Genomic DNA, 15,496 nt, shown 5'->3' on the forward strand with positions numbered 1-15,496 from the left:
TTTTGAGACTTTTTGAGACGGAGTCTTGCTCTGTCGCCCAGGCTGGAGTGCAGTGGCACGATCTTGGCTCACTGCAAGTTCCGCCTCCCGGGTTCACACCATTCTCCTACCTCAGCCTCCCAAATAGCTGGGACTACAGGCACCCGCCACCATGCCCGGCTAATTTTTTTTTTTTGTATTTTTTAGTAGAGACGGGGTTTCACCGTGTTAGCCAGGCTGATCTTGATCTCCTGACCTCATGATCTACCTGCCTCGGCCTCCCAAAGTGCTGGCATTACAGGCGTGGGCCACTGCGCCCGGCCTGCTCTGAGCTCCTATTTACCCAAAGAAAACATCCCACTCCTCTTCTGCTTAAGCCACAGTGGATCAAGTTTGCAGTTACTGGAAGCCAAAAGACCCCTCACTTACAGGGCCTCTGAGGGGTATTTCCTACAAAAAGAATGCAAATGAAAACCTGAGACCAGCTGGGAATATAATATTTCTCCCCTAATCCTGCTAAACCCCCGAGTACTATTTTTAAAAAACCATACACAGTGACATACACATTTGTAGTCCCAGCTACTCGGGAGGCTGAGGCAGGAGAATCACTTGAGCCCAGGAGGTTGAGGCTGTGGTGAGCTATGATTGAGCTGCTATACTCCAGCCTGGGGGACAGAGTAAGACCCTGTCTCAAAATAAAAATAACTAAGTAAATAAATATGGAATAGGCAGGCTGCGGTGGCTCATGCCTGTAATCTCAGCACTTCGTGAGGCTGAGGCGGGTGGATCACTTGAGGTCAGGAGTTCGAGACCAGCCTGGCCAACATGGTGAAACCCCATCTCTACTAAAAATACAAACATTAGCTGGGCATGGTGATGGGTGCCTGTAATCCCAGCTACTTGGGAGGCTGAGGCTGGAGAATCACTTGAACCCAGGAGGTGAAGGTTGCAGTGAGTGGAGATTGCGCCATTGCACTCCAGCCTGGGCGACAAGAGCAAAACTCTGTCTCAAAACAAACAAACAACCCCCCCAAAAAAAACAACAAAAAAACATAGAATGTACATATATTACATGTCTTTACACTTTGTATTCCACCCTAAATGTTTTTGATGAAACCAAGGAAGTACAATGAGCTGTTCTGCTCTTTCTTTTTTTTTTTTTTTTGAGACAGTCTCACTCTGTCGCTCAGGCTGGAGAGCATGATCATGACTCAGGGCAGCCTCAACCTCCCCGGGCTCCAGTGACTCTCCCACCTTAGCCTCCTGAGTAGTTGGGATTACAGGCGCATGCCACCATGCCCGGCTAATATTTTGTATTTTTAGTAGAGATGGGTTTTCACTATGTTGCCCAGGCTGGTCTCAAACTCCTAGACTCAAGCAATCTGTCCACCTCAACCTCCCACAGTGCTGGGATTACAGGCATGAGCCACTGCACTCAGCCAGCTACTCTTAAATGTAAGCAACACTGGGTTCTTGACTTTATGTTGTTTTTTTTTAGATATGGGTCCTCACTCTGCTGCCCAGGCTGAAGTGCAGTGGTGCAATCATGGCTCACTGCAGCTTCCACCTCCTGGGCTCAGGTGACCCTCCCACCTCGGCTTCCCAAAGGGCAGGTTACAGGTGTGAGCCACTACACCCAGCTTGTTTTTGTTGTTCTTTCAAAATTATTTTCTCCAGGTTTTCATTAAAATTTGATATTTCTTCAGGGCCATAATGACTGGGTGATGGATGTTGCCATTAGCAACAACAAGAAATGGATCCTGTCTGCTTCCAAGGTAAAAGTGGCCAAGCTTACAATATCGATCACATTCGCCAGAATTGGTGATAGCGGAAGAGTTATTGCCAAGTATAAAATTCCTGGGTGGGTTAAGTGAGCTGTACCTGACCAGGCCATTGCGTTCATGGAGCTGCCTGGGAATGTGGACAGCATGTCCTTCCGTGCGTAAACGCGATGAGTTTGGAGTTTCCAGGTATTTCTGTGTCTGCACCGTTGACATTTGAACTTTGTTGGAAAAAGAGTCTGGCTGGATTGGTGAGCAATGGAGCCAATGGGGGACTTGAAGGGAAAGCATCAGCTCATGGATAAGCCTTGGAGACCACCCAAGGTCCAGGGGGGCCTCCCCTTCCTGCAGCACTGCATCTTGAGATTCCCATTCCACTGGCACATAGCAGCCAGCCCAGGATGTCCCAAGAGTTGTCCTGCAGGTGTTAGCCCCAGATAAGTGGGGACCTACTCTGCCCTCCACCTATATTAGAGCAGCAGCCCCCAACCTTTTTGGCACCAGGGACCAGTTTCATGGAAGACAATTATTCGATGGATGGGAGGCGGGGGATGGTTTTGGGATGGTGCAAGGGCATTATATTTATTGTGCACTTTATTTCTATTATTATTACATTGTAATATATTATGAAATAATTATACAACCCACCATCATGTAGAATCAGTGGGAGCCCTGAGCTTGTTTTCCTGCAACTAGACGGCCCATCTGGGGGTGATGGGAGACAGTGACAGATCATCAGGAATTAGATTCTCACAAGGAGCGCACAGCCTAGATCCCGCACATGTGCAGTTCACAATAGGCTTCGTGCTCCTGTGAGAATCTAATGTGGCCACTGATCTGACAGGAGGCGGAGCTCAGGTGGTAAAGTGAGTGACAGGGAGCGGCTATATATACAGATGAAGCTTTGCCCCCTCCTCACCGCCTGCTGTGTGGCCCAGTTCCTAACAGGCCACAGACTGGGGGGTCGGGGACCCCTGTATTCGAGCATGTCATGTTCTAGGCTAGAGGTTTCTAGATCCAGGAGACTGTGGGAGAGGCGCTGCCTAGCATGACCAACTTTTTAGAGAGCCAACTTGGAATACAGACATATCAGAAAAAAAAACAACAAACCCATAATAATACAATATATAGCAAAAGATTATATGCCTATATGTTACTACTTTAATATAAAAATAAGAAGTAAAGGTTTACTTGAAATTATACATTATTTTATATTTTTTACTTTTCTGTTCCATGAATATTATTATTTAAGCAAAACAACAGGACTAGTGAACAGCGACAATTAGTAGTAATTAACAGTAGGGCAAATTAAACAAATATGTTGGAGAAAAATATAAAAATATTGGCCAGGTGAAGTGGCTTACGCCTGAAATCCCAGCACTTTGGGAGGCCAAGGCGGGTGGATCACCTGAGATCAGGAGTCCAAGACCAGCCTGGCCAACGTGGTGAAGGCCCGTCTTTACTAAAAATACAAAAATTAGCCGGGCGTGGTGGCAGGTGCCTGTAATCCCAGCTACTTGGGAGGCTGAGGCAGGAGAATCACTTGAACCCAGGAGGCGGAGATTGCAGTGAGCCGAGATCACGCCATGGCCCTCCAGCCTGGGTGACAAGAGCGAAACTCTGTCTCAAAAAAAAAAAAAATTATAATGTTTATTTCTATTCTTTGATACAGTACTTTAGTGTTACTTTAGAAAAAATCTTGGCTGGGCATGGTGGCTCATGCCTGTAATCCCAGCACTTTGGGAGGTTAAGGTGGGAGGATTGATTAAGTCCAGGAGTTGGAGACCAGCCCTGGCAACATAGTGAGACGCTATCTCTACAAAAAAAGCTTTAAAAAATTAACCGAGTGTGGTGGTGTGTGGCTGTAGTCCCAGCCACTCCAGGTCCAGCTACTTGGGAGGCTGAGGTGGGAGGATGGCTTGAGCCTGGGAGGTGGAGGCTGCAGTGAGTCGTGATGGCATCACTGCACTCCAGCCTGGGCCAAAGAGTGAGACTGGTTGTGGTCTCAAAAAAAAAAAAAAGCTGGGTGTGGTGGCCACTCAATGTCTGTAATCCCAGCACTTTGGGAGGCCAAGGCAGGCAGATAACTTGAGTTCAGGAGTTTGAGACCAGCCTAGGCGATGTGGCGAAACCCTGTCTCTACAAAAATTTAGCCAAGCATAGTGATATGAGCCTATATTCTCAGTTACTCCAGGTCCAGCTACTTGGGAGGCTGTGATGGGAGGAATGCTTGAGCTTAGGAGGTCGAGGCTGCAGTGAGCTGTGATCATGCCATTATACTCCAGCCTGGGCGACAGAGTGAGACCTTGTCTCTTAAAAAAAAAAATTATTGAATATTTAAACTTTTGGCTAGGCGCAGTGGCTCATGCATATACTCCTAACACTTTGGGAGGCAGAGGCGGGAGGTTCGCTTGAGCCCAGGGGTTTGGGACCAGCTTGGGCAACATGGTGAAACCCTGTCTCTACCAGAAATACAAAAAATTAGCTAGGAGTGGTGGCGCATACCTGTAGTTCAAGCTACTCAGGAGGCTGAGATGGGAGGACGGTTTGAGCACTGGAGGCGGAGGCTGCAGTGAGCCACAATCATGCCACTACACTTTATCCTGGGTGACAGAGCTAGACCCTGTCTCCAATAAATAAATAAATAAATTTTGTAGGTTATATCATATATTTTTAAGATATATAGAGGTAAGACTGTTTAAAAAAGAGAACACAAATAAAATAGGACTGATTAAATACATATTACTTATATTTAATATAAAGCAGTGACTTCATTCTATGAGGCCAGCACGAGTTGGATACCAAAGCCAAGAAGAAACATCGCAATAAAAGAAAATTACAGACCAATATCTCTTATTAATATAGATGCAAATATGCTCAACATAATATTGGCAAATAAAATCCAACAGTACATTAAAAGAATTATTTACCATGACCAAGTGGGATTTATCCCAGGGATACAGGGTGGGTCAACATAAAATCAATGAAATATATCACATTAATAGAACAAAGGGAAAAAAAACCTATACAATCATTTCAACTGACACAGAAAAGGCATTTGAAAAAATTCAAAACCCTTTCATTATAATAATAAAAAAACTCAGAAAGCTAGGAATAAAGGGATAATTCCTCAACATAATAAAGAGTGTTTAGAAAAAATCTGCAGCTAACATGATTCTCAGTGGTAAAAGACTAAAATTTTTCTTCCCTAAGATCAGGATCAGGACAAGGATGCCTACTTTCATTGCTACTATTCAATATTGTACTGGAAGTGCTAGCTGGAGCTATCAGACAAGAAAAAGAAATAAAAGGCATCCAAATTGAAAAGGAAGAGGTAAAATTCTCTTCCTTTCCTTCCCTCCCTCCCTCCCTCCCAACCTTCCTTTCTTTCTTTCCTTTCTTTCTTTCCTTCTTTCCTTCCTTCCTTCTGTCCTTTCTTTCTTCCTTCCTTCAATCCTTCCTTCCTGCCTTCCCTCCCTCTTTCCTCTCCTTTCCTCTCCTCTCTCTTTCTCTCTTTCTTTCTTTCCAGGGTCTCATTCTGTCACCCAGGCTAGAGTGCAGTGGCACAATCTCGGCTCACTGCAACCTCCATCTCTCCTGGGTTCAAGCAATTCTCCCGGTGGAAACGGGATTTCACCATGTTGTCCAGGCTGGCCTTGAACTCCTGACTTTGAGTGATCTGCCCGCCTTGGCCTCTTAAAGTGCTGGGATTACAGGTGTGAGCCACCATGCCCAGCCAAAATGATTTCTTTTTTTTTTTTTTTTGAGATGGAGTCTTGCTCTGTCACCCAGGCTGGCGTGCAGTGGTGTGATTTTGGCTCACTGCAACCTCCATCTTCTGGGTTCAAGCAATTATCTTGCCTCAGCCTCCCGAGTAGCTGGGATTACAGGCATGTGCCACCATGCTCGGCTAATTTTTGCATTTTTAGTAGAGATGGGGTTTCACCATGTTGGCAAGGGTGGTCTTAAACTCCTGACCCCGTGATCTGCCTGCCTCGGCCTCCCAAAGTGCTGGGATTACAGGCATGAGCCACCGTGCCTGGCCCCAAAATTATTTCTATTCATAGGTGGCATGATCATAAATACAGAAAATCCCAAAGAATTCACAAGAAAGCTACTAAAGCTAACAAATGAATTCAACAAAGTTTCAGGGTACAAAATCAACACACAAAAAAGCAGTTGTGTTTCCATACACAGCAATGAACAATCTGGAAAGGAAGAGCAATTCCATTTACAATGGTATCCAAAACAATACTTGGGAATAAATCTAACAAAGGTGGTGAAAGACTGGCACAATGAATACTATAAAGTATTGCTGAAAAAAATTAAAGAAGACTTGAATGAGTGGAAAGACATCCTATATTCATGGATAGGAAGACTCATCATTAAGATGTCAGTACTACTCAAAGTAATCTACAGATTCTGCATAATCCCTATAAAAATTCCAGCAGCATTTTCTTTTTTTTTGAGACGGAGTCTTGCTCTGTCGCCCAGGCTGGAGTGCAGTCGCACAATCCCGGCTCACTGCAAGCTCCACCTCCTGGGTTCACACCATTCTCCTGCCTCAGCCTCCCGAGTAGCTGGGACTACAGGCACCCACCACCACGCCTGGCTAATTTTTTGTATTTTTAGTAGAGACGGGGTTTCACCGTGTTAGCCAGGATGGCCTCGATCTCCTGACCTCGTGATCCCCCCGCCTCGGCCTCCCAAAGTGCTGGGATTACAGGTGTGAGCCACCACGCGCAGCCTCCAACAGCATTTTCATATGAAATTGCAAGGGGCCCCGAACAGCCAAAATAATCTTGAAGAAGGAGAAGGGGAAGGAGAAGAATAAGAGGGAGAAGGAGAAGAAGAAAATTGGAGGACTCACACTTTCTGACTTTGAAGTTACTACAAGTCTACAGTAATTAAAACAGTGTGGTTCTGGCATAGGGACAGACATATAGACAGATGGCTTAGAATAGAAAGCCCAGAAATAAGGGATTTTTGACAAGGGTGCCGAGACCATTCAATGGAGAAAGGGCAGTCTTTTCAACAAATGGTGCTAGGAAAATTGGAAATTTACATGCAAAAGAATGAAATTGCACCCTTACCTAATACCGTACAGAAAAATTAACTCAGGATCAAACACCTTAACTTGAGAGCTAAACTATAAAACCCTTAGAAGAAAACAGTGGAGAAAATCTTCATGATATTGACTTTGGCAGAGATTTCATGGATATGACAACAAAAGTATAGGCAATGAGAGCAAAAACAGACAAACTAAACTTCGTTGAAATTAAGAACTTTTGTGCATCAAAGGATACTACCAAGAAAGCAAAAAGACAACTTAGAGAATGGGAGAAAATAGTTGCACATCATGTATCTGATAAGGGATTACTATGCAGAATACATAAAGAACTTCGAAAACTCAACAACAAAAAACAACCCAATTCAAGGATGGGCAAAAGACTTGAATAGGCATTTCTCCAAAGAAGATATACAAATGGCCAAGAAGCATATGACAAGATGCTCAACATCATTAGTCATTAGGGAAATGCAAATCAAAAGCACAGTGAGGTATCACTTCACATCTATTGGGAGGTCTATAATAAAAAAACTCAGAAAATAATGAATGTTGGCAAAGGATGTGGAGCAATTGGAACCCTTGTGCCTGACTGATGGTGACAGAGTGAGACCCAGTCTCAAAAAAAAAAAAAAAAAAAAAAAAAAGATTTTACTTACTGGCAACAACAGGTTTTTTGATTTGTAGGCTTTATTTCCCAGCACTCCAAAACTGTTCAATGTACTAAATCTATAAGCTTGTAGGCTTTATTTCCCAGCACTCCAAAAATGTTCAATGTACTAAATCTATAAGCTTGCTTTGAAAGACCAGGTATTTGTCAATGAAGTCCTTTGCACTCTAAATTCACAGTATAGGCTATATCTACCTAAAATGTGCATTATTTATTTATTTTATTTTTGAGACAGAGTTTCTCTCTTGCCACCCAGGCTGGAGTGCAATGGCGCAATCTTGGCTCACCGCAACCTCCGCCTCCTGGGTTCAAGCAATTTTCCTGCCTCAGCCTCCCGAGTAGCTGGGATTACAGGCATGTGCCACCACGCCCAGCTACTTTTGTATTTTAGTACAGAAACCAACAAGTTTCTCCATGTTGGTCAGGCTGGTCTCAAACTCTCGACCTCAGGTGATCCACCCACCTTGGCCTCCCAAAGTGCTGGGATTACAGGCGTGAGCCACTGCGTCTGGCCCCATTTATTTATGTTTTAAAAAGACAGGGTCTTGCTATATTGCCCAGGCTGGAGTGCAGTGGCATGATCTCAGCTCACTGCAGCCTCAACCTCCCGGGCTCAGGCAATCCTCCCGCCTTAGCCTCCCGAGTAGCTGGGATTACAGGTGCCCGCCACCATGCCTGGCTAATTTTTTGTATTTTTAGTGGAGGTGGGGTTTTGCCATGTTGCCCAGGCTGGTCTCAAACTCCTGGCCTTAAGTGATTCGACAGCGTTGGCCTCCCAATGTGCTGGGATTACAGGCATGAGCCACTGTGCCTGGCTCATTTTGACATCTTTTCTATGGTCAGAAATGATAATAGCCATCTTGTAGGCACATGTTTAAGGAAGATATCTCTTTCCATTTCTCTAATTGAAAATCTTGGCTGGGCACGGTGGCTCATGCCTGTAATGCCAGCAATTTGGGAGGCTAAGATGGGCAGATTGCCTGAGCTCAGGAGTTTGAGACCAGCCTAGGCAACATGCCAAAACCCCATCTCTACTAAAAATGCAAAATATTAGTGGGGATGGTGGTGCATGCCTGTAGTCCCAGCTATTCAGGAAGCCAAGGCAGGAGAATCACTGGAGCCTGGGAGGCGGAGGTTGTAGTGAGCTGAGAGCATGCCACTGCACTCTGGCCTGGGTGACAGAGTAAGATCCTGTCTTAAAAAAAAAAAAAGAAAAAATCTCATTAAGTGCTTCTGTACATTTTGAGGAAGGTGAAAAGTGGCTCCAAACACACTACAGGTGTGCACCACTACACCTAGCTAATTTAAAAAAATTATTATTATTATTTTTTGAGACAGAGTCTCGCTCTGTCACCCAGGCTGGAGTGCAATGGTGCGATATCGGCTTACTGCAACCTCTGCCCCCCAGGTTCAAGCGATTCTCCTGCCTCAGCCTCCCGAGTAGCTGGGATTATAGGCATGCAGCATCATGCCTGGCTAATTTTTGTATTTTTAGTAGAGACAGGGTTTTGCCATGTTGGCCAGGCTGGTCTCAAACTCCTGACCTCAGGTGATCTGCCTGCCTCGGCCTCCCAAAGTACTGGGATTACAGGCGTGAGCCATGCCCTGCCTAACAGAATTTTTTTTTTTTATTCTGCAGACACAAGGTCTCGCTATATTGACCAGACTGGTCTTGAATTCCTGGGCTCAAGCCATCCTCCCACATATGCCTCTCAAAGTGCTGGGATTACAGGTGTGAGCCACCATGCCCAGCTTGAAACTAACTTTTGAATTAAAGTATCTAAGTGCTGGGAGGACATTTTTTGTTGCCATGATTTGGCAAACCACTTGCTATACTGTAGGAAGTATGCTTATTGGTAAGATCTGACAGCTCTATGCAGCATGAAGTCAACACATCTGTTACAAAAATGTCCCCTTTGTTCTCCCACAGGATATTTAGTTGCAACTGCTGAATCAAGAAATGTAACATACTCAATGTATCCATTTTTTTATTGCTGCTATAATAAGTTACCAGACTGTACTGTTTAAACATTAAACAACATAAATTTAATATCTTACAGTTCTGTAAGATAGAAGTCTGATAAGCTCTCACTGGGCTAAAATCTAGGTATCAACAGGACTGCATTCCTTTTGGGAACTATTATTAACTAAAGTCCGTGGTTTACATAGTTTCATGCTTTGTGTTGTATAGTTTTGCCAAATGCATATCATATATCCACCAATACAGTGTCATATAGAATAGTTTTGTTTGTTTGTTTGTTTTGAGACAGAGTCTCGCTCTGTCGCCCAGGCTTGAGTGCAGTGGTGCGATCTTGGCTCACTGCAATCTCCGCCTCCTGGGTTCAAGCAATTCTCCTGCCTCAGCCTCCCAAGTAGCTGGGACTACAGGTGCACGCCACTGCGCCCAGCTATTTTTGTATTTTTAGTAGAGATGGGGTTTCACCATACTGGTCAGGCTGGTCTTGAACTCCTGACCTCACCCACCTTGGCATCTCAAAGTGGTGGGATTACAGGCATGAGCCACCACGCCTGGCCATACAGAATAGTTTTACTATTCATCCCTCCTCCTCTTCCCTGTAATCCTGGGCAATGACTGATCTATTTATATTCTTTAGTTTTGCCTTTTCCAGAATGTCATGTGGTTGGAATTATACTCTGTAGCCTCTTCAGGTTGGTTTCTATGGCATAACAATGTGCATTGAAGTTTCCTCTTTTTGTGCCTTGACAGCCCATGTCTTTTGATTGTTGAATGATATTCCTTTGTATGGATGTACCACAGCCTGTTTTGTGACCGCTGGTTTGCTATTTGTTTTAGGATAGGACCATGAGACTGTGGAATATTGAAGAAATTGATCAAATTCCTTTGGTAATCAAGTACAAAAAGGCCGTGGGCTTGAAGTTGAAGCAGGTTGGTATTAGGTAAAATTAAGCCCAGTGAAGGCTTTCATTAGTTCCCTCTATAAATTAATCATTTGAATGAACTTTGGGCACCTGGAGATGCAATCGTGAACAAACGGACCGACATTTTTGCCCCACGGGAGCTTAAATTCTAAGAGAGGAAACAAAGAGGAAAGACACATGAAAAATGTGTAGCAAGTCACATGGTGATAAGTAATTGACAGAAAAATACATAGGAAACGGGAATAGGAGTGCTGCAGGTTGCAAGATTTTAAAGGGTGGTCAGCATAGGTCTCATTGAGAAGTGACCGCTGTGTCGACTTGAAGGTGGTGAGGGGGTGAACCGTGCAGATATTTAGAGGAAAGAACTTCCAGCTGGACGCGGTGTCTCACGCCTGTAATCCCAACATTTTGGGAGGCCGAAGCAGGTGGATCACCTGAGGTCAGGAATTCGAGACCAGCCTGGCCAACATGGTTAAGTCCCGTCTCTACTACAAATACAAAAAAATTAGCCAGGCGTGGTGGTGCATGCCTGTAATACCAGCTACTTGAGAGGCTAAGGCAGGAGAACCCCTTGAACCTGGGAGGTGCAAGTTGCAGTGAGTTGAGATTGCGCCACTGCACTCTAGCCTGGGCAACAGAGTGAGACTCTGTCTCAAAACAAAACAAAACAAAACAAAACAAAACTTCCCAGCATAGAGAACAGCCAATGCAGAGCCTGAGAGGCAGGAGCCAGCCTGGTGTGTCGGAGGGGTAGAGTGAGGGGGCTTGGAGGGGATGAGGCCCGCAGGAGCACTGGTAAATGGAGGAATGGCCACAGCTGGGCACTGCGTGAGCCTCCTACCCTGGACAGGTCCCCAGAGCCCCACTTCCCATGCAAAACGCTTAGGTGCCTGCGCTTCTCTAGTGCAAGAGCTTGGTGGCCAGGCCAGCATATTTTCTGCTTCACCAGGCCCAGCCGGGGCTGGCCACAGAGGCTGTCCCTGGGCAGTGAAGGCAACTCCCCGCTGGAGCCTCTCGGTGCACACACCTGGCTGCTGCCTTGGAGTGCAGGCTGGGTCCCTTTAAGTCCTTCCCTGGGAATCCTGGAGCTACCTAGACTTGGCCTCCTCTCAGAAGGTTCAGCTGGGAGCCACTGCTTCTGGGAATGGCTAACTTGGGAGCCGCACTGCAAGGCAGGAGTGTGAGGGGTGGGACTCACATGGACTTTGTCCCTGTGGCGGTGTTGGCCCTTAAACTGTGAAAGCTGACTTGCTACAGAGCAGTGATGGCCCTTGTTTTTCACCGGCCACGTAGGGCAAGGCCTGGGAGCCGCCTCCTCTGTGAGCCGCCTCCTCTGTGAGCCGCCTCCTCTGTGAGCCCTGCTGTTCTGGGGTTGGACTGTGGGATGTAGGAATGTAGGATAAGGTAGGTAAAGGATCAAATTTCTTTTTTCTTTTTCTTTATTTCTTTTTTGAGATGGAGTCTCACTCTGTCACCCAGGCTGGAGTGCAGTGGCGCGATCTCGTCTCACTGCAACCTCCGCCTCCCAGGTTCAAGCGATTCTCCTGCCTCAGCCTCCCGAGTAGCTGGGACTACAGGCGCCCACCACTATGCTGGCTAATTGTTTTGTGTTTTTATTAGAGACGGGGTTTCACCATGTTGGCCAGGTTGGTCTCGAACTCCTGAGCTCAAGTGATCTGCCCACCTCAGCCTCCCAAGTGCTAGGACTACAGGCACAAGCTATCCGCACCCGAACTGGGATCTAATTTATTTCTTGCAAAAAAGGAAAAGAAAGAGGCCTACCTGGAGCTGAAGCAAGGATGAGCCTGCTGCACTTGACTTGCTCTGAATCAATCAACATGAGAAGCCTCAGAGGCCAGGCTCCCCTGAGGCCTGCCCCAGGTGGGATTTACCCCCCTCTCCAGCAGGCCTCAGTGTCCTGGAGCGGGCAGAACAGCAAAGCCCAGGGGCTGGGAGAGCCAGGGCAGGGGCGCGCCACCTTGCAGGCTCTTCTCCAGGGGACCATGCATGGCGGGAACACCTGAGGGGCCTTTGCCCATGGCCTGGGAGACCCCATCCCACGGCACTGTTGCTTGTTAGTGGGAAGCAGACGTGATGGGTGAGCTGTGCCATTTGTTTTCAGTGTTCTCTTTGAGCTTTGGCCAGAAACAGGCTCAGGGATGCAGGAGGGCACCTAGCACCTGCATCAATCTGCTTCACACCCCTGCTTTGTTCAGAAATCTTGCCGACTTGCGTCTCATGGTTCTGTAAAAGTTGGGTGTTCTCAGGATGTCAGGGAGTCATCCTCTCAGTCCCACAATTTTACTCTGCACAGAACAATGGATGGGGCTGGACACCCGCCCCCATCCTCCCAACTGTCAAGGGGCTTGCCACGCATGTCCTCAGGACCCCCATGGCAGGAGACATGAGCTGGCAGGACCTGCTTAGCCATTGGTGGGGAAGCAGCCTGTGCTCATTCTCTCTGCAATTTCCGCCTTTGTGGGGTTAGAGATTCCAGAGAGGGGCTGCGCCCAGTGGCTCACGCCTGTAATCCCAGCACTTTGGGCTGCCAAGGTGGGTGGATCACTTGAGGCCAGGAGTTCAAGACCAGCCTGGCCAACATGGAGAAACCCCCATCTCTACTAAAAATACAAAAATTAGCAGGATGTAGTGGTGCACACCTGTAATCCCAGCTACTCGGGTGGCTGAGGCAGGATAATTGCTTGAACCTGGGAGGCGGAGGTTGCAGTGAGCCTAGATGGTGCCACTGCACTCCAGCCTGGGCAACAGAGTGAGACTCTGTCTCAAAAGCAAAAACAAAAACAAAACAAAACAAAAAAACAAAAATAAAAAAACAAACCAAAAAGAGATTCCAGAGAGGGGAACCCTTGCCTTGCCCCAGCTCAAGGTAGCTGGGAGAATTCTAACGGCATGCCTGGATCCCCTCTGACCAGCACCTCCTTTCTGCTCTTTTAAAATATCCCATGTCAGTGCGAAAGATGTGACAGGCCTTTCTCCATCTTCAAGAGTGACACCTCTTCTGAAATGTTCACCCAATGCGTGTTCTGCCGGATAGATACAAGGGGCTTGCCAGCAGATACTTCATCGTCATCATCATCGGAAAGGGAGAACTCGCCGCCGCCAAGGGGAAGCAAGGATGACTGACAGCCACAGGCCCCTTTGAGTGACTCCAGCACAGGCTACCTAGCATGTAGGTGTCGGGGCTCTGCAGGGGCTTTCTCTTGGGCCTCTCCCAGGTTCAGTAGGCCTGTCAGACTGGGGCAGGACCCAAGCCCTGGCTGGACTCAGCACAGTGCCACCTTCTCAGCTCTCAGCTTGGGGAGTGAACACTTTACTTTCCGTTTTCATGCAGAATAAATCTAATTCCTTTGGAAAACAAGTGTGCATGTGCATTTGAAAAGCAGTCTTGCTATTTCTAAGCTTTATGTCTTGGTGCTCATCCTGTTTGATTCTTGGAACACATATTAGACTCACATTGTGGAGTCTGGAGTTGCCCTGTAAGGTGACCTGTGGGGGCTGGCACCAGCAGTTCTGGAGAGTTTGTCAAATGACTATGACAAGGTGCGGGGCCCCCTCTGTGGACGTGATGGCAAGACACAATGGGTGCCTCCCTGGCTAATGCTCCCAGATGGCCACTTGCCGGGAGCAGAGGACGGTTTGGTTAGGCAAAGGGATGGCGGTGGCATTGCCATCACGGGATGTCTCATGCTTTCTCCTCTAGACGTCTTAATTTCCAGAACTCCTTGCCTACGTGCAGCCCTCTTCCTGCTGCCACGGCATTTTTCACAGCGTGCATCAATCCAGAAATAGGCTGAGATAGGAGCTTAGGTTCCTATTGCACGCCATGCTGGGTGAACCTTTCTGTGCATGCTGCAGGGATGCTGGGTGGATGGGCTGGCAGTGTTCGGCTTCGTAGTTGCCCACAGGCCCTCTGGAAAGTGCGGAGACCAGTGGCTGGTGTAGTTGCGTGAGCACATCCAGAAGGGGTCAGTGAGAAACCAGGGAGGGGAGGGCCTTGCCTGCTCTGGCAGCAGAAAACCCTCCATGTAAGGTGTTGTTGCCCCACGCCAGCAGCCTGGGAACCCCTAAGTCCATGATCCCTCCTCTGAGCCTTCCGGACCCCTCGACTTTCCCCCAGCCCAGGATCCACGGAAGGAGCGACTCAACTGAAGTTATAGTCCCGGGAGCTGGCAGGGCCCCGACCTTCTCAGGCTGAGGTCGCGGGGCAGAATGGTCCGAAGCTCACCGGGGTCACAGTCGGACCGAGGCGGGCGTGCGCCTCGACCGGACGCCAGGGGAGCCAGCAGCCCGCCCGCGCTGGCGGGGCCGGGGGTTCTCCGGGGTGGGTAGGGCGTCGACCGCAGTGCCCTGAGGCCCAAGCCCTGCGCGAGCGTTCCCCAAAGGCGGAGCGTCCTGGCTCCACGTTGGAAGAGACATTATCGTGACCAGGAAGCCTCGCCTTCCCAGGCTCCGCCCGCTCCGTGCAGCCCAAGCTTCCGGTCTCAGTCTCAGCTGCCTGTGTGAATCGGGAGCTACACTACGCGTGCGCCACAACACGCCGAGTGTGTGCGCATGCGCCCGGCCCATATGGTAAATAGTAATGAAGAACTGTTTCAGAACGAACCCATACGGGCGGCGCCGTGGCTTAGTTGGTTAAAGCGCCTGTCTAGTAAACAGGAGATCCTGGGTTCGAATCCCAGCGGTGCCTCAACCGAGCGTCCCAAGCTCTTTCAACTTTTGCTCCTGCACTTTTGTGCTCTGTGCCGTCACCCGGCTGCCCGATACTATGCGGGTGCGAGGGGGAGCCCGAGAGGCCTATGTAGACGGGCCCCCAGCGGGGCGTGGCCTCAGCCGCGGGGGCGGGTGCAGGCGGGCTACGGACACCACCTCCTCGGGTCTCAGGCTCTGTGAGGCGTGGGCGGCGCGGGGACCCAGGCGACCGCGGTTGCCATGGTGCTGGTTGGCCGTGGGAGGCGAGCGGGCGGGCGGGGAAGCAGCCGTTCGAGTCCAGCGAGGAGCCAGTGTTGGCCCCGAGGCTGCTTCCTCAGGGCGGGCGGTGGACGCGCTCTCCCGCGCCGTCTTCTGTGGCGTGGGTTCCTA

General features: G+C 48.3%; 1 protein-coding gene, 1 long non-coding RNA gene and 1 other non-coding gene across 4 annotated transcripts in view; 2 read left to right on the forward strand and 1 right to left on the reverse strand.

The window, feature by feature from the left end:
* The window catches only part of WDR88 (WD repeat domain 88), a 45,659-nt gene extending 31,794 nt beyond the window's left edge, over positions 1-13,865 (forward strand). For both annotated transcript variants that reach the window (XM_024237380.3, XM_054538845.2), the window contains 3 exons: positions 1,686-1,754; positions 10,311-10,403; positions 13,367-13,865. In XM_024237380.3, the coding sequence (XP_024093148.2) occupies positions 1,686-1,754; positions 10,311-10,403; positions 13,367-13,540 (336 nt within the window). In that variant the 3' untranslated portion in view covers positions 13,541-13,865. The remainder of the gene's footprint in view (positions 1-1,685; positions 1,755-10,310; positions 10,404-13,366) is intronic.
* On the reverse strand, positions 5,506-13,370 carry LOC134760636 (uncharacterized). Its single transcript, XR_010138478.1, has 2 exons — positions 12,179-13,370; positions 5,506-10,544 (listed from the first exon to the last, which is right to left on the reverse strand). It is a non-coding gene; the product is annotated as an uncharacterized LOC134760636 (long non-coding RNA).
* A 1,165-nt stretch (positions 13,866-15,030) lies between the features above and the next one.
* Positions 15,031-15,104, forward strand: TRNAT-AGU (transfer RNA threonine (anticodon AGU)). The gene has a single exon. It is a non-coding gene; the product is annotated as a tRNA-Thr (tRNA).
* The last annotated feature ends 392 nt before the right edge of the window (positions 15,105-15,496 follow it).

This window comes from Pongo abelii, chromosome 20 (assembly GCF_028885655.2).
Source record: "Pongo abelii isolate AG06213 chromosome 20, NHGRI_mPonAbe1-v2.0_pri, whole genome shotgun sequence".
NCBI lineage: Eukaryota > Metazoa > Chordata > Mammalia > Primates > Hominidae > Pongo > Pongo abelii.